The following is a 25,032-nucleotide window of genomic DNA, read 5'->3' as shown; positions in this document are numbered from 1 at the left end:
AGTGTAATCCACTTGCACAAATAGTTTTGCAATAACCCTCTGAAAATAACTGTAAATAAGAAAAACTGTAAATTGTACTGTAAAAAAAAAATCGCTGCAACTTGGTAGCTACAGAAGTATACAAGGAGTTAAGTAAGCTATTGTAGGATTTGCATTGCGAATATAGTGTACATACAATTCTTAGGTGGGGGGAAATGATTCTCTCTTATTTGTGAAAATACAGCAATTTACGATAAGTAAATGAAAAACTTGGTGTTACCTTTAAATACAACAGGTATCTGATTAACTAGCTAGAAAAATGCTTTATTTCCAATATTTTGATCAGACACTAGACACACGCATGATGCTGGTTCTCTCTCAAATTATCTATACATAAAGGCAGTGTTACAACTTCCTGGACTCAAATTGGGGAAATTCAAACAGATATTAAAGTGGTTCTATCTTATCTCAAATTAAATGCTTGGTTCAACAAATTAAGGTCTGCAGAAATATTCAGTGCCACTTTTTTTGCCTTTAACCTAGCTTAAGGAATGGAAAAGAAAAATTGTATATCTGTGTGTGTATATATGTGTGTGTGTGTATATATATATATATGTGATATATATACACATATATATTCATACATACATAACAATTAGTCTACTTTTCCTTTCCAAGTCTTTTTACCTTTGATCTCTTCTCTATTTTGAACCTTTAGGTTGGAGGAATCTCAGGTATGAAGACTATACTATAGGTTTTCTCCTTAATGACAACGTATAAAATTCAGATATAAAAATATCCAGGTAGTTCACTGATGTAATGGGTTGAAGAATCTGTTTCATAATATAAATAAAATAGTGGCCACCGACTATGACACTGTCACAGTAAAACGGTTGCTTCCCAAAACAATGTTTAGGCAAAGCCAATATTCGTCTCGAAGAGTTGTAACAATTTAACCCAGTATTACCAGTGAGTACCATTGGTTAGGGCCTGGGAGTCAAATTGCAAATGCAGTTTCTCTTGTCCACTTGCAATTTTGTAATAGGTCAAATTCAGAAAGGTAATCAAATCTATTACAAAAGCAAGAAAACCGAGTCCTAATATATCTGCGTGTTTCAGGGCCTACTCTGAAATGACTATAAGGCTAGCATTTCTGTTTTGTTTTGTTTTTTGTTTTACTTAAAAGAAGTAAATTTGTATTACAGATGTTTAAACACTGACTAGATTGTTACCAGAACACTGTAGGCAGCACACGCACAACTCTGAAGACAGACATTCTGAGACATTCCCTAAAATAAGGATTAAAAAAGGTAGGTATAGGTTGGCAGAGAATCTAAAAGTAAATTAGACATAATTGTAGTTGCACTCGTATGCTTTAGACCACTAGGCGATGGGAACAATCTGGCTCGCACTTTTTTTTAGAAGTGTTTGTGGAAAAAATTCTTTGGACTTACTCCAGCCCAATTGCAAGTTATGAACTCCTGTGCAAATAAGGAGCATTCTTCCCAAACCTGACTAAAGAATAAGATTTTATACATATATATATATATATATATGTATATATATATATATCTAGTGTGAGGGCTCAGTACGCTACTGATCTGATGAGTACTCTCACATCCAAGCTTTATACACAAAAAATATTTTAACATAACATAATCATGAATTTACACAACTCCTATCTTCCTGTGAGCTCAAACCCTCAATATCCCAAGGAATTACCAGTTACCTATTTCCAATCCGGTCACACACTCCGATCGAAATACAGAAAATGCAAAACTATCCTGAATTGTACCTGGGATAACGTGCAAAAGGGAAGGAACTTTGCTACCCACATAAAACCATGTATATGTTTAGTGTCCCAGATTTTACCTGTCAATTTTTCCAGAATGTCCTCTATCGTAGAAGGAAGACACATGCCCATTTCACAGTAAAAGGTGACAGTCAACTTTAAGATAAAAGGTAATGCAAAATCATTTGACCAGAAATTTTTATTATGCTTATCCAAACTGAGTAAAAGACAACATACAAGATTACACTATCTTATTTCCAGGTTTTACTGAAAGAATGATCACAAGGATGAATTTCAATACCACAATTTAAAAGCATTGCACAAACCTAAAGTCACATTAAAGTAAATTTCATACTTTTGAGTACCTGTCTTGTTGGAATACAGATTTACAGGTAAAAAAAAAATCTACATTTTATGACAGCATTTTCTTTTATGCTGCTGCTTTTCTGAATAATGCCTGTTTGGGAAGTTAAAATGAGCACATCTAGTTATTCCCTCTAAAATAAAAATGGACCAAATTGAGATTCCATGTGGGATTTTTTTTCTCCCCCTCCTCAACGTCATTTGAAATGTTCTACGATGTCACTAACACTGAATTACAAAACATTTAATAATCTGGCAGTCTTTCTGACCTAGGTGAATTACTTCACTCGTTTTTATGAACTGTAGCATCTCAAAATATGTATGTAAGAGATTTTGTATAACACTTTACAGCAAGCTATTTGAATGTGTATTTCTAAAAATTCTCAAGGTGACTTGGAAAACTGTTTACTGTACAAATAAAAGCACTTGTACATTGACAGCGTACATTAGTCAATTTATAATACCAACATGAAAACTTTTTTGGATTAGATCTAACCTGAACACAACAACCACCACTACAAACTACTCATATCCCAGTCATAAGCAGATAGAAATAAATATTTTTTTATTTATTTCGGTAACTGATTTGACTACTCACCTCATTATTTTCATTGCTATAATGCAAACACAATAAGGGATTTAAAAGTTGGCTGCATTTCAGTATCAAAAATATTCAGCGAAATTATATGTACTTCATAGAGTAGCGAAAGTATTTGAGTAGATGAAAAAAGCAATAGAATGACAATTTACAAGAAAAGTTAAATGCACAATTAGCTACAAAGCTGAAGCATCATTTGGCGTAAAATCAAAGGAATCGTTCTTTTTGATGTCTTTCTTTACGTTTGGCTTCAGTACAGCATGAGTGAAAAAAGGTAGTTTGAGTCTTAATAAATTGCATTATTAGGGTTCAAGTTAATACATGTTTTATAAATAGTGGAGCAATAACGACTTACCCAATCTTGGGAATTGTGAACATTATCAAATATATCTCGGTTAGCTAGAGCTTGTTTCTGTCGATAAACCCTAAATAGAGAACTGTACACCTTACTATGGCTAATTTAATTTGTTCACAGATTACTAAACATAATAGACTGAACAGCTTGAAGATTTTTTCCCAGTAAAACCTTGTACTAAATTGAAGGGTTGTTTTTTTTTAACCCACTGATTTTTAAAGTGTACCAGGCTATCAATATCATATTACTTATAGCTAACTCATGCCTATTTCAGTGTTAAGCAAGTGAATGCTGATTTAGACTCATTCAATGAGGACAAGTGCTACGGAAGCTTTTTGCAAGATGTTGCCATCTGTCCTCCACCCTTAAAGAGAGCACTGTGATTTCATCTTCTGTGGTTCTTTTCTTTTGGGAAACGACTATACCTTGGACACAAAAATAGAAGTCACATCTTATTGCTTGGATCATATATCACAATCACATCATGGTTGGCCATTAAATGTTAAGATGTGTTTTTCCTATAAGGTAAGAGGTTAATATATTTCAGTGCTTTCACCCAATTTAAACATGAACTTTCAGTTAATGAACTCTCAGGAATTGAGAGAACCTGGAACAAAGAACAGGTCCTTCAACTCTACAGGGAATGCTTGATTTTCTTTCAAAGAAAAACACTGTTGTTCATTAACAGTCCAAAAACTCAATTAGCCAAGAAAATGGAAGAAAGATGAATCTTGTACTGTCAATCCATTTTAGGTTATTCACTGGTTCTAATCAAACAAGACTGAGGTAATTCTCAGGAGTTGCAATTTCCCCAAGAGAGAAAGTTGCTGGTGTTAGAAGTTCGTCAATGGCACGTACGAATCCTTGCCTTTTGCACTTGTGCAGAAGACAGTTGAGTTTGATTCTCTGATCGAGAGTGGAGGAGCAAACCCAACTGACACAGCACGAAATCCAGTTCTCTCCTACGAGAGAGTCTGAAAATTCTAAAACATTTCAGCTCTGGCAGATATAAATCACGCGTACAGATTAATAATTTTGGTTTGTGATATTAAAAATTCAGCTTCCCACACTCACTGCTTTACTTTCCAACAACTGATCGCATAATTTATAATTCCGATTTTTGTTGCAAGAGTACAGAATCTGAAAAGTAATGCTTTTTCATATAGTAAAAAGGCAAAAAAAAACTTTATTGCTCTGAACGGTTCACTAAGATTAAAACATGTTTACAAAGGGGATGTTTTTAACAGGCAGGAACACAAAAAAGTCTACAATAGCTTTAGTTCACAGCAGGTTCAGGTGACTTCTGACGGAATTCACAGGGCTCCTTTTTCTGCCACTTTTCTTTAGCAGGTGGACATTCAAATAGCCATGGTGCACTGCAAAAACTAATTCAGGGAAAAGATCAGTTTCCTTAAATTAAAACGAACTATAAAGAGAGACGAAGCATACCTCTAGCTCAACGAAAAACAAACTCAAGGGATCATTCAACTACTGTCAAAAGGCAAGCGTGATTTCAGGTGTTTTCAAAACCTTTAGGTTTAGGAATTGTATTTAGGAGCATTTAGGAATTGTAAATGCTCCATCATGTAAAGTAACCTTCTTCTCTACATGATGGAGCATTTACAATTTCTAAAACTCATTCAGGCAATTTAGTGTCCAAGGACTACATAGCCTAGCTAGTCTATATGCTACAATGTAAACTCATTGTATCTGTATTTCCTTCCACTTAGATAACTAATTTTACCTTTTACTAATGAAACTGAACCACTGCTTTTGGTATTGGGTTTTTTTTTCCACCCCTACATTTCAACATTATTGACAACAGTACAGAGTTATTTCTTTGTTATTTATAGTATCTATATTACCTTGTCCATTAAGATGACAAGTTATTGTGTTCATCCTTGATAAAAAATAGGCAGCTTAATAATAGAAAAAGACCAAAGCACTATAACAATATGTTAGCTTTAAAGCTACCTTAATAATGTTGGTATTTGTTAAGCGCTTACTATGTGCAGAGCACTGTTCTAAGTGCTGGGGTAGACACAGGGGAATCAGGTTGTCCCATGTGGGGCTCACAGTCTTCATCCTCATTTTACAGATGAGGTAACTGAGGCCCAGAGAAGTTAAGTGACTTGCCCACAGTCACACAGCTGACAGGTGGCAGAGCTGGGATTCGAACTCATGAGCTCTGACTCCAAAGCCCAGGCTCTTTCCACTGTGCCACGCTGCTTCCCCAACCTTGTTCTTGTTCTCCACTATTAAAGACAGTTTTGAGCTGTAGAAAGATAAGAATGGCTCTGACGGATCAGACTCCTTTACAGCTACAAGTAGCCAATTTTTTTTTCAAGCAACAAAAACCATAAACATTTTTGGGAAAATGCTAAAACGCAAGTAAAAATAAAATATCCAAAAAACTGTTGAGTTGAAGATAGGTGAGAATTAACCTTCAATATAAAAAATATTCAAATTAATGTGTGAATTTTAGATTATGCCTAAACATATATCTATGTATGTATGTACAGCTATATCTATATAGATATATATGTGGAATTTTTTTTAAAAAGAGGAGGAATATGAACTGTTGTGTAAGGCAAGTAATATAACTAAGCCTAAGCACAGGGAAGGAATACTTGTATTTTTTATAACTGAATGGATCAAGGAAATGGTAGAAAATACACATAATTCCATAGTAGATACTCACATCATCATATACAAAGTTTACAAATCCTTGCTGCATGTTATCTCTTCTTCTAAAGAAATCTTAGAAAAAGAAAAAAGGCAAAATGTATAAACTAGCTTTAACACTATATAGCCCCCCCCCTTTTTTTTTCCAAATTTCCCTACTCAATAAAGATATACATAAATAGTTTCAGCCCTGATCTTAAAGTATTCTCTGGCAAATTAAATAACTGCAGTGTGGCCATTCCTCAAAAAAGGCAGTCCCCACATCTCCATAAGATCAAAGGTCAGCTCAAGCAAAATATTATAATCATTTATCAAATCATTCACCTTACGCTTAACGTGAATTACCTGTCAATGCTCGAAGCTTCACACAGCAAGCAACGTAGTCATCGAAGAAGATTCTGCCATTCTTGCTGTAACGTTTCACGATGGCCGTTAACGTCTGAGGACTCAACCTATAACCTAGAGAGATAAGATTATAACCAATTAGCCGTTAGGTCTTAAAAATCTCTAGACTGTAAGCTCAATGTGGGCAGGGAACATGTCTACCAATTCATCTTACTGCCCTCTCCCAAGCACACAACACACAGGAAGCAGTCAGATACCTTTGATTGATACATTTGATGTCTTCTCTTTTCCCATAAACTCACAGTGAAGACAATATGTCAGGGATCTGTCACTATATAATCCTATAACCCCTGGCCTGAGAATTCCCTACTGCTGCCTATTAGCAGGAATAGTTTCATTAGCAGCCCTCACCTTTCCTCTTGTCTTTCGGCCCATCCCCCTCACTTAGGTGCTTTCCCTAACTCAGGCTGCTCCTTCCCTGAACTTGTTGTGGTTTGTCTGCGCTGTCTCTCTCCCTTTCCCTTCATTTAAACCCTTCTTGTGTAGAGATTTATAGGTGCATAAAATAGTGGAGATAAAAAAAAATAAAAATGAAAAATAAAGGGAAAAGGATATACATAATTTAAACTAAAAAAGTACGAGGGAATAAATAGCAGCCTATGTGCTCTTTTTTCATAAATATACTGCGGTTCTAACCAACTCCCAACCCTAGAAGACACACAACTAGGAGAAAATGTATGTATACACACTCATACACACAGACACAAATATAGCTCTCTATTGCCAGATGCAGTTATCAAGTTGACTTTCAGATTCAAAGACCCTGCCACTGGTCATGAAATGCACCCGTACGTGCATGTGTAGCAGAAACAGAGCCATGCGTGCAAACACACACAAACACACACACACACACATTTTCCATGGTGTGCTCTTGGTCTCTGTAGCAAGCGCGACACAATTAAATTGCATTAGTCTCAAACCAAGGTAATGACCTATGCAGCATCTGCATGCAAAATGTTCTATCTGCATCAAAAAAATGGAATTCTTAGATCTTCTATATAAGTTTATCAACTCGTACGGATATATTATGAACGCTATAATCCGAGGACGGTGGTTATATGAAATAAATGCTGGGTGTACCATCATGGATTTATTAGTCTGAGAATTAAATCTACTCTAGTACCCTGGTGATTAAACAGTTAAATTAAAAACCAACAATGATCACCTGAGTAGATTCATAAGAAGTTACAGTTCTCTTACCCATAGCAGCAATGACTTGACTCAATTCATGCAGTTCCACGGTCCCACTTCGGTCTTGGTCGATCATCATAAAGTTTTGCTTCCAGGCATTAAGAGCCGCCCAGAGTTCTTTGAATTCATTAAATCCCATTTTTCCGGTGTAATCCCTCTGATGTTATTTTATTACCAAAAATAACCGCTTTAAAAGAATCGCACTTAACAAAACATCCGACAGTACTAAAAAGAGTATTGACAAGCAAACTTTTTTCTCCTACCCAAGTCTCAAGATGCTACAAAGCCTGCCTGCAGCACTATCTGCTTCCACATTGAGTCTCTTCTTCTTCTTCTGAGAGAACAATAGGCTCTCGAGGTCCCCTCATTGCCCATCCCATGCCCACTGATGCTAGTGTCCTCAGTTCTATATCTGTTCAAGGATGCCGGGTATCATCCTTGTGCCGGACGATGAACAAAATTAGCACTCACTAAATCCTCCACCCCACCGAACTGCAGAAGAATAGTCATGTGGATTCAGACCACCCTTTCTCCACAGACACAGGATTAGAAGGAAGATGAAGGAAAGAGTCCAGTTTAGTGATCACCCAAAGATCTTAACCAACTTCTACACACAATGTAAAAAGGATAGCACGCAAAGTTTAAACTGTATTCTCGTTTGAGTTATAAGTACTTAACGTTTTATGAAAAGCAGGTTTTCTTTTAATCATCACAAACCATTCATTGTTTAAGGATACATCCAACATAGAGATCATGATTCTGCAGGTTTCCAAACTGAAGGCTGAAAAATACATTCAAACGTTGGAGTGAAGGCTTTTCAATTTTACTGGTACCATGTCTGATCATTATTTCTCTAAACATTGTTGAAAACAGAAATGATGTTTTACCTGGGTGGATTTACATTTTATAATGCTGCTAAAAATCCAGTCCAGTTCCTTTCCCAAAATCTCATGCTGAACGGACATCTTATTGGTAAACTCAGAACAGTGACTGCCTCTTCTTTATCAAGATTATGACATTGTCTTGGCAACGTGATTCACTATTCTTAATTTTTCAGAGGCACAACCTTTTTGTACAATTCACTCTGAGGACAAGTACCCAGTCTCAGAAGGGAGGCTTGCCCCACTGGTGGAAAAAAGAATATGCTGGAGACCCTCGAGTCTACCTCCAATGTCGGCAAATTCAATGTACTACAGAATGGCTCTCCAAGACAAAGAGTTTGGAGTTTAGGGGTTAGGCTATATACAAGCTTCTTTCAGGCAAACCAAAGGTTTGGTTCATAAGGGGCTCACCTGAGCATGCTGTGGACAGGGAATGTGTCTATTTAGTATTATAATGTACTCATCCAAGCGCTTCGAACACTTTAAAAAAACAGTTTCCACATTAAGCCTCTGTATAATTTGGAAAATTCTTTAAACAAAGATAGTAACAGTGAATGGAAGCACAGAAAAAGCCAGAGAGAATTCATTCATTTTGAAAATGAGCAATAACATCCAGATCTTACGAGAATAGGATCCACTAATTCCAGACTGTGTTAAGCATCTCTGAAGCTCTTCAGCATCCACTTCGCCATCCTGTAGAATAAGTTTACAATCTATATTCATGGAATTTGCATAAATGGTTTAAAAGAAAACTGAGGCAAAACAATAATTATGACAATTAAATGACATTACTTCTGTTACCTAAAGGATTCCTACAACAATTAAAAATTTGTCATGGCTGATACGCCACTGAAGAATGGGTAGCACAAGCATAAACATAAATTATTATTTTGCTATAGTTTCTCTAAGAGGTAACCATTAAGAATAAGATTTAAGTATTGTCATTTGCAATATGATAGCCCTTATTTATGCCATAGATGAGGATGATATCTTATAATTAAAATGATTTTACTGATTCTTTTCCCAAGGGAAAAAAAAAGTATAGGATTCCTTGAAGAATATCCAAGAAATAAACAAGTAAGTATCTGTGATAGATGCTAAAGTTTTGATGGTGGGGAGAGGGAGAGAAATAAAAGTCGTTTTCTTTTACCCACCATTCCCTGATGAAATTTCAAGGGTCCCCTGTAGTTTTGCTGTTGTTCTTCATATTACCTTCTAGAACCCCAACATCTGGGGCTTAGGTATATACTGCGGCAAGGGAAACTTTAGTAATGCATAATGGGATTCCACATAAAAATGGAAAGACTGCTGAAGGCACTGGCCAAAATCAAGAGGTTAATGAACTAGGCTTACAGAAATCTCCTCATCTAACTCACTTTCTTGTATTGCCTCATTCTGTTCATTTCAGAATTACTCACGAGATGCACAGACAAGTTTCACTACCCACAACATCACACACTGGAGCAAAAACAGAATAACACAGACATGACAGCAACACAAGAAGGTGAATTTGAAAGCTAGCCAGCCTAAGGGACCCAAATATCTTAATAAGAAAACCCCAAGTCTGCCTTTCAGAGGTCTATCCTTTTGCACTAATGTAAAACTGGAGACATTATAAGTTGATCTCCTGCACAGAAATCTCTAAAACAAATTCAACTAGAGTAAATGAGAGTAAAAAAAAAATAATAAAAAGTTCCAAATAATGATCTTCACTGTATGTACTCTAGGTTTTTTAGAAATAATTTGTTTCCAGCTGTATATGACTCCATTTTGGAAAATCTGATGGGAATATCACTCCTTTTAAATTAGCTACTAGAAATCAAAAATTCTGTCATTAAAGTTAATGATGGTTGAGGAGAAAAACTTCGGCAATTTCACTTCAACCAAAAACAACAATCATATTCTAAAAAGGACAACACTTTTATACTGAATTATACTTCAAAACCGGTTTAAGACTGATAAATACAATTTATGTCTATGGTGTCATTACTGAATCTACACAACAAAAAAGTGAAATCAAATGTGCAAAGACATTCCTTAATGATGAATTAACCATCATAATTCAAGTGGTAGAATTGTTTTCCAGAAATTTAAGTGTTCTTTTCTTAATTTAGAGAAGAAAGAAGATGAGCTTTTTCCTCTTTTCTGAATCCATTCTCCTTCACCTTTACCGCCCAAGTTATGTTGGGAGAGAACCCTACCATTTCTTCACAAGAAAGGACTTTTCCAGTAGTAAACTGAAACTACTGAGAATCACTCCAGCCTTAATCAGCTACTCTATCTTCACCTATAAAAAGAATGATGTGTGCAGGAGGGTACAGATTCAAGTTTAAACTTCTGTAAATGAGAAACGTATAGGCAAAAATCCTATAAAAACAAAGGAAATCCAATTGGGTGGTCTAGTGGCAGTTCAGAATTCAGATCCAGGTTCAGTATATCGGCTCCGCTCAAACGACAGGGATTAGGAATACCGAACAGACATCTCACTCAGTCAGTGGGAGGATAAAGAAACAAAGGGGTCTACTGGCTAGGAGGCATCCACAATACAAGACTATTAAAGGTGTGTGTGGTAGGGTGGGAGGGAGGAAGGGGGGTGGAAGAGAGGTTGTGGGTTGAAGAGACACACAGAAGGAAGAGACGTTAATCGCTTACTTTGAGTTTGGGAATAATATTGCATTTCTGAGTCTTCTTTACCCATCCTATCAAGAATGGAGCGAAGACACAGAAACACAAGTTTCAGCACTTTCCCTCCCACCAAAGAGAAGAGAGACAAATTCCGTTAAACCCCATGTGTCAATGAATTTCTACCTGCTCAGTTCTCTGCAAGTCAAGGCCAGCGCTTCCATCACCCCACTGGTCTGCTTTGCTACATGGTAGATGACAGATTGTGGTTATGTGTCTCGTACTTCAGGAGTGAGTGTGTATTCCCCCTACAAAAAACTAAATTCACTACAATATTATTAGAGTTGAGAATTAAATGCTGTAAAGTCAGGCAATTCTCCATTAAAATTCTTATCAAGGCTCCCAGCAATTTGAAGTCCGATCTGTCACTCACATGAGTAATAAAAGATTTTTCAGCGTAACACTTTTATGAAGCTTGTAAGAATGTAAAATCATAAGACAGTAATGCTACGAAACAAAATCAGTCATTCTACTAAACTCTAGGATTTTTCTCTAAACTGAATCACTCAACTAAAATAGGAAAAGCCACCTAATTCAATGTATCAAATACAAACTATCAAATATGACCGGAATGCACTCTCTAAATAACACAATACTAGTACAAGTACTGGTTAGCACGTAAAGCCGGCAGCCAAGGTTTTTAGATCATCAATAGATATAGTCTGCCAATGAGAACAAAAAATAATAATTACTACATAGTAAAAAGGAAAAATTTAAATAAAGAAATGAAGATGTATTTCTCAGATACAAAATGCAACTTCCCAGGTAGTTTACTCTGAAAAAAATCTCAAATATACTGAGTTCTAAAAACTCGAGAGGGTAATCTGCAAGGCAACTAAAAAGGAAAATGTATTATAGATGCATCCAGTGCTCTATTTACACAATATTTAAAAAGGCAAAAATGTGGCTTATACAGTTCTGGCTTTCAAGGTCACTGTTTCACTGAGTGTCCCGTCATAAAAGATTTAGGACCCACTTCTTTTTAGATAAAAGATTAGTGAAAGAAAAAGGAACCTAAGTGCATTTTCTTCGATATTGGCATGATGGAGGTTTCTATGGTTATGCTGCTAAATATAAAATCTGATTCGTTCTGCTTTTCAGTCATTCTCCTGGCAGCATGTACTGGAAACCAGTAGACTAAATCATCTATTGATCCTCAATGTTATCTAAAAGCGTAACTTTCCATAACCAAAGTGACCTGCTAACTTGTGCTACAGAATAAACTACGGAGATGCAGAGACTCTGAAATGGCCTTTGTATTCTGAAATATATACAAAAGTTTGGAAGGTGAGAAATTAAGGCTAGTAGTATTTTTGGCCATTCCGAATACTAGTCTAAGTATTTTTTACTGCTCCCTGGACTGGTATGTGAAAACTCACTTAAAGTATAATAGTCTCCCTCAATCCGTCTGTATTTCTCTTCCATTGGCTCTCTCTTATTCTCTACATCATATGACAGAAAATTTCAGCAGCTTTTTTTTCAGTTACATCCATTTTTCTTTAAGGACTGGTTACCTTAAAGTGCCCTAAACAGCAGTAACACAGTCTTCTATCACCAATATTGTTCTTCGGAACAGTTATGATTGTAGAGAAGGTCTGGACTACCAATAAACATCCCAACATGTCCAAAGACTCACTGAATTACTTGATGACATTTGAACAACATAGTTATCAATCTTTAAGGAATGGCAGGGTTGACTAATAACCCCACATCACTACCACCAATCCCTGTGTTCTGAAGCTATAAAGCCAGGTAATAAAAACAGACTTATTTCAGGCCTCCGGGTTTCTTTGACACTCTATAGATAGAGTGTGAAACTGAGGCAGTAATGAGAAGGAATGAAGGTCCAACAGCAAGTTTACACCTATAAATGCTCTGAGATTGTAAAATGTTACTGGTCAGCATAACTTTGCAGAACCAGAAGCAAAGGGGGAAAAAATGCTAAATACCCAAGCCATCCCACCTAAATGGAAAAAAGGCAAAAAAGGATAAAATTTCCTGATGCCCTCTGAAAATCTGTTAGGAGATTCCCAAGTTCCTTTCTTCCCAGTTCCATTGGCAACAGATGGCTCTTTTCAATACTTTATCACCAGAGAGCAACATAAAGGAGAAGGAAATATTGATACTTTCCCTCTCTTCAGTTAACAAAATCTCCCCCCAACTCCCTGTGTTTGATTGGATAAATAGTAAGAGAATCTTGGGCTGCTTGTGACTTCACACCCAGTGAAATAATAAGTATCTGTCTAAAGAGATGAAGTAAAATAAATGGTTCAGAGAAAGAGCACAGGTCACAAACACTGAAGAAAATCCGTCACTGGAGAGCAACTTGGGAAGCTAACTAAAGGATAGGTTACTTGTCTGTTTTTTTTTTTTGTTGCTGTTGTTCTTGTTGAGGGAAAAGGAGAGCTCCCTGCAAGAAAAAAAAATCCCTGAAAAATCTGAGGGATAGATTTGAAACTAAATAATTTGATTCCCCTGAAACGAGACAATTGATCCATTGAGACCTTAGCGAAGTGGTACATAGTGGCTTTTAAAAGCCTGTTGAAACCACAAGAGGATCCCTTGCAACTCCATGAGTCTCAGCTCCTTTCAAAGCACTGATTGGCAGACTCCGCTAAGTCTAAACCTTTCAGGTGCTTAAGAAATTATATACCTAATCTAACAGATTTCTCTTTATCCTGAATGCATCCGAACTCATTTTGGCCTTGCAAGGCCATAAAGAACATAAAAACGGATGTCAGACCTTAAGAAAATTGAATGGAATTAATTTTAACCACATACATCCATGGTTCCAAACAGCATGGACAATAAAGACCGAGCTGCTTGTCCTTGATACTTAACTCAAGAAATATGTTGATTCATAGTTCTAGTGCCAAGAAACAACCTGGTCAAATTTCAAGAGGTCATTTGGATATTCACTCAAGTTTCCAACCCTGATAGAAGGACAAACATTACAGTGTTTAGGTGCCAGAGAGTGACCTGCGATAAGAAAGCATGTTACCGATGAGCCTCATCTTAGTCTGCCCTGATCACAACGCCATCAGAAATACCAGCTCTTCCTGGTTACCAAAATACGCATCCAACCCTGCCCTCATCTGGACCCGGAGGCAGAAAAAAAAAAATGAACAAGAGGCAGGGGACAGAACTGGTATGAGTTCACTCAAGGCCTTTCGAATTTACTCTCAATGTCCTATGGGCTAGACAGGAAGTATTATCCTCCTTATCCAGTGAAGAAACTGACAAATTTCAAGAACACCTGGATTCTGAATATGATCTGTATTTTAACACATATATTTCATTGCCACGTAACACAAAGAGAACCATCCAAAGTAAACGTCACATATGTTTGTAGCCACTGCTTAATCACGATACCTGTTATATCCGTAATTTATTTACACAACTGTCTCCCCCTTAAGACCGCGAGTTCCTTGTGAGGAGGGAACGTGTCTACCAATTCTGCTGCACTGTACTCTCCCAAGCACTTAGTACAGTGCTTTGCACACAATAAACACTCGATAAATAGCACTGATTATGCAAAGTTATGATGGAATACAGTTTTTAAGTTCTCGCCTCAACAGCTCAGTAAGAATGAGTCTTCCCTTTAAGCTAACTTTACATCAAAAGCGTCGACTCAAAACTCTCCGAATTCACTAGGTTACAAAGTCTTCAACATTATTGACGTTAGAACATAAATGATGCTGGAGTACGGCCTAGTGGGAAGAGCACGAGCCCCGGAGTCGGAGGACCCGGGTTCTAATCTCAGCTCTGCCGCTTGCCTGCTGTGTGACCTTGGGCAAGTCACTTAACTTCTCTGTGCCTCAGTTACTTCAGTTGTAATACGAGGACTCAATACCTGTTCTACCTCCTATTTAGACTGTGAGTCCCACATGGGCAGCCCCATGTGGGACCTGATTATCTCGTATCTACCATGGGTCCTGTCGCAGTGCTTGGTACATATTTAGCACTGAACAAATACCACGAATATTTATATTTTATTTTTCCTTAAAAATCCGCTTATTTACAGTGGTCAATCTGAAGGACATGGTCAAAACTCTGCTTTCTGCAGATACAAATTCCCAAAGAAAAGGCTGGCAAAACATTCTAGATACCATGAAGAATCACTGCCATCTTATAGCCTCTGTTTCCATGTCAAAAATTTGAAACAGGGCTTTAAAGAACAGTCAAAACATCCTTACTTTCTAGCTGCCTTTTCCAAAATACAACAAATTCATTAATTTCGACCCCCAGGAACCTTCCATTTTACACCCACCAAGACTCTGAAAAAGACTCAATGCAAAGTAGACTTCTTTTAAAAAAACAGGATTTTAACATTTTTTTGTTACAAAAAACTTAAAATATGTAAAAAGCACATGGTAGCTTAAGTGGTTGAATATCTTTCGGTCCCTGCAAACTTAAAACAATTATCTCATCCAATAATCTGAAAACGGGGTGATTCTATTTCTGATTTAAAATTTTACCTTGAAGATCTGAAACTGGAAGCATCCAAATTTAAAATCCCAGGTAATTGGGACACTACTTTTTTTACATATCCCTTTTTTGCATTCCCATTCCCTGTGCTTAATTCTACATAATGACAGCAGAGTTAAATAGCTACTTGATTCCTGCTCACTGAAGAATCCATTAAGATCAAGACTCACACATAAGGGAAAAAAGCAATAGTGAGAGAGGAAAGACGATGCAGGGGAGAAGAAATGAAGAACATGAGTATGACCACTGTTTAACTCTCACAACAAATCTACAGGAGATCACTTCCAAATATTCCCAGGAAAGGGAAAAAGAAAACAAAAGGTCAATAAGTTTTAGTCCCTTCAGGAATTTGCGTTTTCAGTATTTTTACTTCAAACTTTATTCTTTTAATGGGAAAATTTTTAAAAAAAGTTTAGTTTAAATCAGAATGAATTGTGACTTGTCACCACACTCCTATTTTGTAAAATAATAAAAAAAAAACCTTAAGTAGCTGCCATCGACTGTGAACTTTACCATGAGTAAGAGTCCAACATACTCCCGGTTTAAAATCCATTTCAAAAAGAAACAATGTAACTCAATACTTGCAGTTTTCTTTTAAGGTAGAAATGATAACCTGATGTTATGAAGGTTATTAATTGTCAGCTTACCTGTCCAGCAATGGCAGTGAAGTAAGTCCACATGGGGTCCCCAGCAGAAGAATAGCTACCAGAATACGCCGAGTACCCAGAATATCCACCGTGGGAAATGCCTGGTACCGCTCCTGGCATCGGCTGGCCCATTTGCAACTGCATTCCTGGCATCTGACCACTGTAACCTCCATACTAGTGAAAAGCAAAAACAAAAAAAAACAAACATATCATTTCCCACGTTGTATTTCCTTTGTAAACAAACAGTTAACCAAAAATCAGTTCCCATTTCAAATCTGTTACAAGAGAGTTGCCACTAGCAGATATAACTGGTCTTCGCCTGAGTGTCTCCGATCACCAGCACCATCGTCGGTGGCACTGGAGTAAGCATTTTGTGCAGAGCACTGTACTAAGAGTTTGGAAGAATACAGCAGAGTTCTTAAATACATTCCCTGCCCACAACAAAGCTTACGTATCCTATCTCTACTTCTAACAGTGCTCTAGCCACAGGCCCTGTTCCACTAGGATGTGACTCTGCTGCTCTTCCCTCCCCTAACCAAAGAACTGTTTTTTGTTATATTGTACTGTCCCAAGCGAATAGTACAGTGCTCTGCACATAAGCGCTTTATAAATTCGACTGAGGAAGACTCCCCGCGCCTCTGGTCCCAACCCTCTTTGCTCCACAGCCCTTTCACCCTCTTCCTTTCTCTTCCCCCTTGCTCCCATTTCAGCTTCTAATAATAATAATAATAATAATCTTGGTATTTAAGCGCTTACTATGTGCCGAGCACTGTTCTAAGCGCTGGGGTAGACACAGGGGAATCAGGTTGTCCCACGTGGGGCTCACCGTCTTCATCCCCATTTTACAGATGAGGGAACTGAGGCACAGAGAAGTTAAGTGACTTGCCCACAGTCACACAGCTGACAAGTGGCTGAGCCGGGATTCAAACCTATGACCTCTGACTCCAAAGCCCGTGTTCTTTCCACTGAGCCACGCTGCCTGGGGCAGCCCGACGCCAACTGCTAATGGAGAAGCAGCACGGCACAATGGACAGAGCATGAGCCTGGAAGTCAGAAGGTGGCTTCTAATCCCAGCTCTGCCACTTTTCTGCTCTGTGACGCTGGGCAAGTGGCTTCACTTCTCTGGGCCTCCGTTACCTCCTCTGGAAAAGGGGGATTGAGACGGTGCGCCCACGTGGGGCTGCGTCCAACCCAATTTGCCGGTATCCACCCCAGCGCTTAGTACGGCGCCTGGCACGTAGCAAGTGCTTAACAAGTATCACAATTATTACTATTATTGGAATTATTATTATCTGAGAGTCACCGCCAAGACAAACTACTCCAAAACTATAACTAACCCTGAGACAACAGGTATCAGATCATACTGAGCTTCCTGAAACCTGTGTGGCAAGTCAAGTTAAGGAACAGTGGGGAAGAGGTAGGATGCCAGGGCAGATGAGATACAAGAGTATACAGATCACCATAAAACCAAGAACTTCCAGATGGTTTTTGGCCCCAACCATGCCGCCACAGCACCTATGAATAGTGAAGAGAGTTCCAGCCACCTCACAGATAAGGAGGAAATCCAAAAGAGACGGCAATAACATTTCAACGTGCTATACATACACCGACTGATGAAGTGGAGGTCCTTCAAAATACAACAGAGTAAGGTTAAAGAAAGCTTTCGCCGAGGCATCCAAAACGCCTTACGGGCAACAAAGAACTAAATGCTGTCCTAGAATTCTATTCCCTAGGCAAAAGGCTGATCATCGATGCTACAATAGACAAGAGAGCTGAACGAGGACAGCAAATCCTTTGGGAGACTTTGGAGTGCAGTGACTCCAGAACAAATTAAAGATCAGGGTTGCACGTGCTGTCCAACCTTCACTACGGCCGAGAGACCTGGATTCCCACCTATGTCACATCTGGATCCTTTGATCGCTTCTGGGCAATGTTCAATATCAAATAATAAGACAGACTCACAGACGGTGAGGTCCTAGAATGACATCGGTCTCCCAGAACCGACACCGGCTTAGACTCTTAGGTTACGGCGAAGTGCGATGTTGGATGGGGCAAGTGAGCGGAATGGATGACTGTATTTATAGCTACGATTATTTTGTCGATGTGATTTCGTTTAAAGTACAAAATATGTTAATGTAACTCTAAGTGAATGAGTACATGGTCCCAGGTGCTTTTGCTAAAAATATGGTATCTGGCCTCTCCCCTGTGTCATATAAGCACTGGGATCTGTGACCTCTGGCCATTTGATAGCCACCCCACAGCACTTATGTACATATCTTTAAATTATATATTATTATTTAAATTCATGTCTGTCTCCCCCTCTACACTGTAAGCTCACTGTGGGCAGGGAACGTGACTACCAACTCTGTTGTGCTGTACTCTGCACACAGTAAGGGCTCAATAAATATGATTGATTGATTGATTGGCCATGCTCAGAATTCAATCCTCTAATCACAACATTGTTCCGATGGGAAAACTGGTTCCTCCTCTGCTTCCCACCCCCTGTCGGAATCCCTCATGGCTCAGTTCTGGGTCCCCTTCTGATCTCCATCTTCACTCACCTCCTTGAAGAACTCATTCTCCCCATGGCTTCTAGTGCCATCTATATGCAGATGATTCCCAAATCTTCACTTCCAGCCCTGATCTTTTTTGCTTCTCTGCAGTCTCATATTCCTCCTCAAACCTAACATGACCAAAAAGAAATCATATTCTCACCCAGACCCTGTCCTCCCCATTGCTGTAGGCAACACCACCATCCCCGTCTCACAAACCTGCGACCTTGGCCTTAGGAACAGCATGGCCTTTTGGAAAGAACTCGGATCTCGGAGTCAGAGGACCTGGGTTCCAATCCCTACTCTGCCACAAATCCATTATGTGACCTCGGGCAAGTCACTTAACTTCTCTGTGCCTCAGTTCCCTCATCTACAAAATGGGAATTTAATATCCATTCTGTCTCCTAATTATTAATAATAATAATAATGACTTTATTTGGTAAGCACTTACTACATGCTAAGCACTATTCTAAACGCCGGGGTAGATATAAGGTAATCAGCTTGTAACACATGGGGCTCACAGACTTAATCCCCATTTTACAGTGATGCAGCAGAGGCCCAGAGAAGTTAAGTGACTTGCTCAAAGTCACACAGCTAAGTGGCGGAGTCAGAATTAGAACCCATGACTTCTGACTCCCAAGCCCGTGCCCCTTTCATTAAACCATGCTAGACTGTGAACCCCATGTGGGACCTTTTTTTTTTTTAATTCATTCAATCGATTTTATTGAGCTCTACTGTGCGCAAAGCACTGTACTAAGCGCTTGGGCGATTACAATATCACAACCGACACATTCCTGCCCACAATAAGCTCACAGTTTAGAGGGGGAGAAAGGTATTAATATAAATAGATAAATAAATTGCAAATATATATATATATATATATCTGTGTGCTGTGGGGATGGGAGGGAAGATGAATTAAAGAGCAAGTGAGAGCGGTGCAGCAGGGAATGGGAGAAGAGGAGGGGAGGGCTTAGTCGGGGACGGCTTCTCGAAGGAGATGGGCCGTCAATAAGTCCTGAAGTGGGGGGAACAATTATCTGTCTGATATGAGGGCGGGCGGGCTTTCCAGGCCAGAAAAGTAGGATGTGGGCGAGAGGTCGGCGGCGAGACAGATGAGATCGAGGTACAGTGAGAAGATACCCTTCATCCACGACAATGAGGAAAACAACACGATTCACAACAGCGACGTGGACAACACGACTGATTTTAATCCCGGAGGTACAGATATTCCAGAACTTAGGGTTCCTTTAATCACTTTCCTATAAAGAGAGAGCCAAGAGTGTCAGTTGGGAGGGCGGTTTTTATCAAGTTTGAAGAGGAGGCGGAACCTCACCAAAGCCCCCCCGACTCTACCTTTGACTTCCTCCCCACAACTCCTGCTCTTTACTCAATGTGAAAATGGGGAAGCTGAGGACACCGGTTTCGCTTTCAAATCCCATAAATACTCCAGGTGGAGGAACTGACAGGTGATTGTCCACTGATCACTTCCTAAGTAGCATTTCAAGGCCTTTATACCTACAAACACTTGGAATACAGGGCCCATCCTGCTCTAACCGATACCTACCACGAGTCAAAAAAACTCTTAATAATCATGTTGGCATTTGTTAAGCGCTTACTATGTGCAGGCACTGTTCTAAGCGCTGGGGGGGATACAAGGTAATCAGGTTGTCCCACGTGAGGCTCACAGTCTTCATCCCCATTTTACAGATGAGGGAACTGAGGCACAGAGAAGTGAAGTGACTTGCCCACAGTCACACAACTGACAAGTGGCAGAGCCGGGATTGTGGCAGATTGGGACTCGGAGGCGCCGGAGGGGAATTCAGGACACTCCAACCTTTAAGCAGGTCTGATAAGCAACGAGGAAAAAAGAAACTCCCCGCTAATGTGGCCTTTGAGGGCGGGGAAGCTAAAAATGCAGTGTGGCCCGCGAGTCAGAGGGACCCAGGTTCTAATCCTGGCAGCATCAAATAATAATAATAGTTTTTAAGTGCTTACTACATGCCAAACACTGTTCTAAGCACTGGGGTAGAGTCAAGGTAATCGGGATGAACACAGTCCCTGTTCCCCATGGGGCTCACAGTCTTAATCCCCATTTTACAGATGAGGTAACTGAGGCACGTCTTCGGACTCCCAAGCCCGGACTCATTCATTCAATACTATTTACTGAGCGCTTACTAGGTGCAGAGCACTGTACTAAGCGCTTAGCACTTGCTATTTGGTCAGGTGTGACCTCGGGCAAGTCATCTCACCTCTCTGCAACTCACAGAGCCCGGGCTTGGGAGTCAGAGGTGGTGGGTTCAAATCCTGGCTTAGCCACTGGTCAGCTGTGTGCCTTTAGGCAAGTCGCTTCACTTCTCTGGGCCTCCGTTCCCTCGTCTGTCAAATGGGGAGGAAGACGGTGAGCCCCACGTGGGACCACCTCATCACCTTGCATCCTCCCCAGCGCTTAGAACAGGGCTTTGCACATGGTAAGTGCTGAACAAATGCCAGCATCATTATTATTATTTTCTGAAAAATGGGGATGAAGACCACGGGCCTCATATGGGACTGTCCGATCTGTTTAGTTTGCATCTACCCCAGCGTTTAATAAAAATGTTGGTATTTATTAAGCGCTTACTATGTGCCGAGCACTGTTCTAAGCGCTGGGATAGACACAGGGGAATCAGGTTGTCCCATGTGGGGCTCAGAGTCTTAATCCCCAGTGCCTGGCCTGTACAGACCGCTTAATACCAAGAAGACAAAAGTGTGGCTCGGTGGAAACGCCCGGGCTCAGGAGTCAGAGGTCATGGGTTTGAATTCCGACTCTGCCACTTGTCTGTCAGGTCACTATGGGCAAGTCACTTCACTTCTTGGGGCCTCAGTGACCTCCTCTGTAAAATGGGGATGAAGACCGTGAGCCTCACGTGGGACCACCTGATGACCCTGTATCTTCCCCAGCGCTTACAACAGTGCTCTGCACATAGCAGCGCTTAACCCATATCAATATGACGATGATGATGATGATTCATTCACTAGTATTTATTGAGCGCTTCCTATGTGCAGAGCACTGTACTAAGCGCTTGGAATGTACAAATCGGTTACAGATAGAGACAGTCCCTGCCATCTGATGGGCTTCCAGTCTAATCGGGGGAGAAGACAGACAAGAACAATGGCAATAAATAGAATCGAGGGGAAGAACATCTCATTAAAACAATAGCAAATAAATAGAATCAAGGTGATGTACAGCTCATTAACAAAATAAACAGGGTAATGAAGATATATACAGTGGAGTGGACGAGGACAGTGCTGAAGGGAGGGGGTGAGGGGGAGGAGCAGAGGGAAAGGGGGGAGAAGAGGCTTCCTCTGTGCAGAGCACTGTACTAAGCGCTGGGAATGGACAATTCGGCAACAGAGACGGTCCCTGCCCACGGACGGGCTCCCGGTCTATTTATTCATTCATTCAATAGTATTTATTGAGCGCTTCCTATGTGCAGAGCACTGTACTAAGCGCTGGGAACGGACAAAACTCGGTAACAGATAGAGACAGTCCCTGCCCTCAGATGGGCTTAGTCTAATCAGGGGAGACGGACAAAAACAATGGCAATAAATAGAGTCAAGGGGAAGAACATCTCATTAAAACAATAGCAAATAAATAGAATCAAGGGGATGTACAGCTCATTAACAAAATTCATTCATTCAATAGTATTTATTGAGCGCTTCCTATGTGCAGAGCATTGGACTAAGCGCTGGGAATGGACAAATCGGCAACAGAGGTGGTCCCTGCCCATGGAGGGGCTCCCGGTCTGTTCATTCATTTAATAGTATTTACTGAACGCTTCCTATGTGCAGAGTGCTGGACTAAGCGCTGGGAATGGACAAATCGGTAAGAGATAGAGACAGTCCCTGCCCACTGACGGGCTTCCAGTCTAATCGGTGGAGACGGACAGACAAGAACAATTGCAAATAGGATCGAGGGGAAGAACATCTCATTAAAACAATAGCAAATAAATAGAATCAAGGTGATGTACAGCTCATTAACAAAATTCATTCATTCATCCAATAGTATTTATTGAGCGCTTCCTATGTGCAGAGCACTGGACTAAGCGCTGGGAATGGACAATTCGGCAACAGAGGTGGTCCCTGCCCATGGAGGGGCTCCCGGTCTGTTCATTCATTTAACAGTATTTACTGAGCGCTTCCTAGGTGCAGAGCGCTGGACTAAAAGCTGAGAATGGACAAATCGGTAAGAGATAGAGACAGTCCCTGCCCACTGACGGGCTTCCAGTCTAATCGGGGGAGACGGACAGACAAAAACAGTAGCAATAAATAGGGTGGAGGGGAAGAACATCTCATTAAAACAATAGCAAATAAATAGAATCAAGGGGATGTACAGCTCATTAACAAAATTCATTCATTCAATAGTATTTATTGAGCGCTTCCTCGGTGCGGAGCGCTGGACTAAGCGCTGGGAATGGACAAAATCGGCAACAGAGGCGGTCCCTGCCCATGGAGAGGCTCCCTGTCCATTTAATACTATTTATTGAGCGCTTCCTAGGTGTAGAGCGCTGGACTAAGTGCTGGGAATGGACAAAATCGGTAACATATAGAGACAATCCCGGCTCACTGACGGGCTTACAGTCTAACAGGGGGAAACTGACAAAGGGAATGGCAATAAATAGAATCAAGGGGAAGAACATCTCATTAAAACAATAGCAAATAAATAGAATCAAGGGGATGTACAGCTCATTAACGAAGTTCATTCATTCATCCAATAGTATTTATTGAGCGCTTCCTAGGTGCAGAGCGCTGTAGTAAGCACTGGGAATGGACAAATGGGTAACAGATAGACAGTCCCTGCCCACTGACGGGCTTCCAGTCTAATCGGGGGAGACGGACAGACAAAAAACAGTAGCAATAAATAGGATCGAGGAGAACAACATCTCATTAAAACAACAGCAAACAGAATCAAGGTGATGTACAGCTCATTAACAGAAGTCATTCATTTAATAGTATTTATTGAGCGCTTCCTAGGTGCGGAGCGCTGGACTAAGCGCTGGGAATGGACAAAATCGGCAACAGAGGCGGTCCCTGCCCATGGAGAGGCTCCTTGTCTGTTCATTTAATACTATTTATTGAGCGCTTCCTAGGTGCAGAGCAATGGACTAAGCGCTGGGAATGGACAAAATCGGCAACAGAGGCGGTCCCTGCCCATGGAGAGGCTCCCTGTCTGTTCATTTAATACTATTTATTGAGCGCTTCCTAGGTGCGGAGCGCTGGACTAAGCGCTGGGAATGGACAAATGGGCAACAGAGGCGGTCCCTGCCCATGGAGAGGCTCCCTGTCTGTTCATTTAATACTATTTATTGAGCGCTTCCTAGGTGCAGAGCAATGGACTAAACGCTGGGAATGGACAAATGGGCAACAGAGGCGGTCCCTGCCCTGTGACGGGCTGCGGGCCTGTTCATTCATTCATCCACTAGTATTTAGGGAGCGCTTCCTAGGTGCAGAGCGCTGGACTAGGCGCTGGGCACCGACAAAATCGGTAAGAGACAGAGAGAGACACACCACGGGCTGGGGGGGGGGGGGGAGGGGGATACAACATGGCGGGGGGAAGGGGGCGTTTTTCCACTCCGAGGGGATCTTTCCGTCCTTTCTTCTCGGCTGAGGGACGGGGATCCATCTTGGGGCGAGCGAGGAGGGAGAGGGCGGCGGGGGGGGGGGGAGGGGAGGCCGTTGGGAGGCGCGGCCCCGAGCGCGGGAAAAGGCCCCGGGGGGGCGGCGCGAGGCGGCGCGAGGCGGGGCACGCGCCCTCCCCGGGGGGAGGGGGGCGGCAGGTAAAGGGGGCGGGGCCTGCGGGGCCTGCGGGGCCGCCCCCCCCGGGGGTTCGCCGGCGGCGTCGGCACGACTTACCCCTCCGTACCCCGGGTAGGCCATGGCGGGCGGGCGGGCGGGCGCTGGGAGCCGAGCGGACGACGAGGCGGAGCCGCCGCGGGACGATGGGTCCGGCCCTCCTTCGCACCTCTTCTTTCCCCCCCACCCCCCTTTCCCCGGCCCCGCCCCCTCCCGCGCTCGGAAGCGCCGCGAGCCGCACCCCCTTCCGGTCGCGCGCCACACCCCCTTCCGGTCGCGCCCCCCGTCCCCCCCCCCCCGGTGGAAACGTCGCGAGACTTCCCGCCCCCCTCCCCCTCCGCCCGCGGCCGGCCACGCGCGCCGCCTCCAGCCCGCCCTCGCGCCGCCTCCAGCCCGCCCTCGCGCCGCCACCCGCCGCGCGCGCCCGCCCTCGCGCCGCCAACCGCCGCGCGCGCCCGCCCTCGCGCCGCCAATCGCCGCGCGCGCCCGCCCTCGCGCCGCCAACCGCCGCGCGCGCCCCCGCGGGGGGGGGGGGGGCGCGTCGCGTGCCGTGGGCCCGCAAGCCCCACTTACCTACTAATGACA

At 41.6% G+C, this 25,032-nt stretch overlaps 1 protein-coding gene across 1 annotated transcript; it reads right to left on the bottom strand.

Moving 5' to 3' along the window:
• Window positions 1-1,952: 1,952 nt before the first annotated feature.
• GCA (grancalcin) lies at window positions 1,953-24,643 on the bottom strand. Its single transcript, XM_029071748.1, has 8 exons — window positions 24,508-24,643; window positions 16,067-16,240; window positions 8,873-8,942; window positions 8,106-8,149; window positions 7,378-7,525; window positions 6,118-6,231; window positions 5,789-5,847; window positions 1,953-4,472 (listed from the first exon to the last, which is right to left on the bottom strand). Exons 1-8 carry the CDS (start codon window positions 24,529-24,531, stop codon window positions 4,446-4,448), a joined length of 660 nt encoding a protein of 219 aa, XP_028927581.1. The 5' UTR covers window positions 24,532-24,643; the 3' UTR covers window positions 1,953-4,445.
• Between the last annotated feature and the right edge of the window lie 389 nt (window positions 24,644-25,032).

This window comes from Ornithorhynchus anatinus, chromosome 9, assembly GCF_004115215.2.
Source record: "Ornithorhynchus anatinus isolate Pmale09 chromosome 9, mOrnAna1.pri.v4, whole genome shotgun sequence".
Taxonomy (NCBI): Eukaryota; Metazoa; Chordata; class Mammalia; order Monotremata; family Ornithorhynchidae; genus Ornithorhynchus; species Ornithorhynchus anatinus.
The sequence above is the reverse complement of the archived record's forward strand: the minus strand, read 5'-3'. Positions and strand labels throughout refer to the sequence as shown.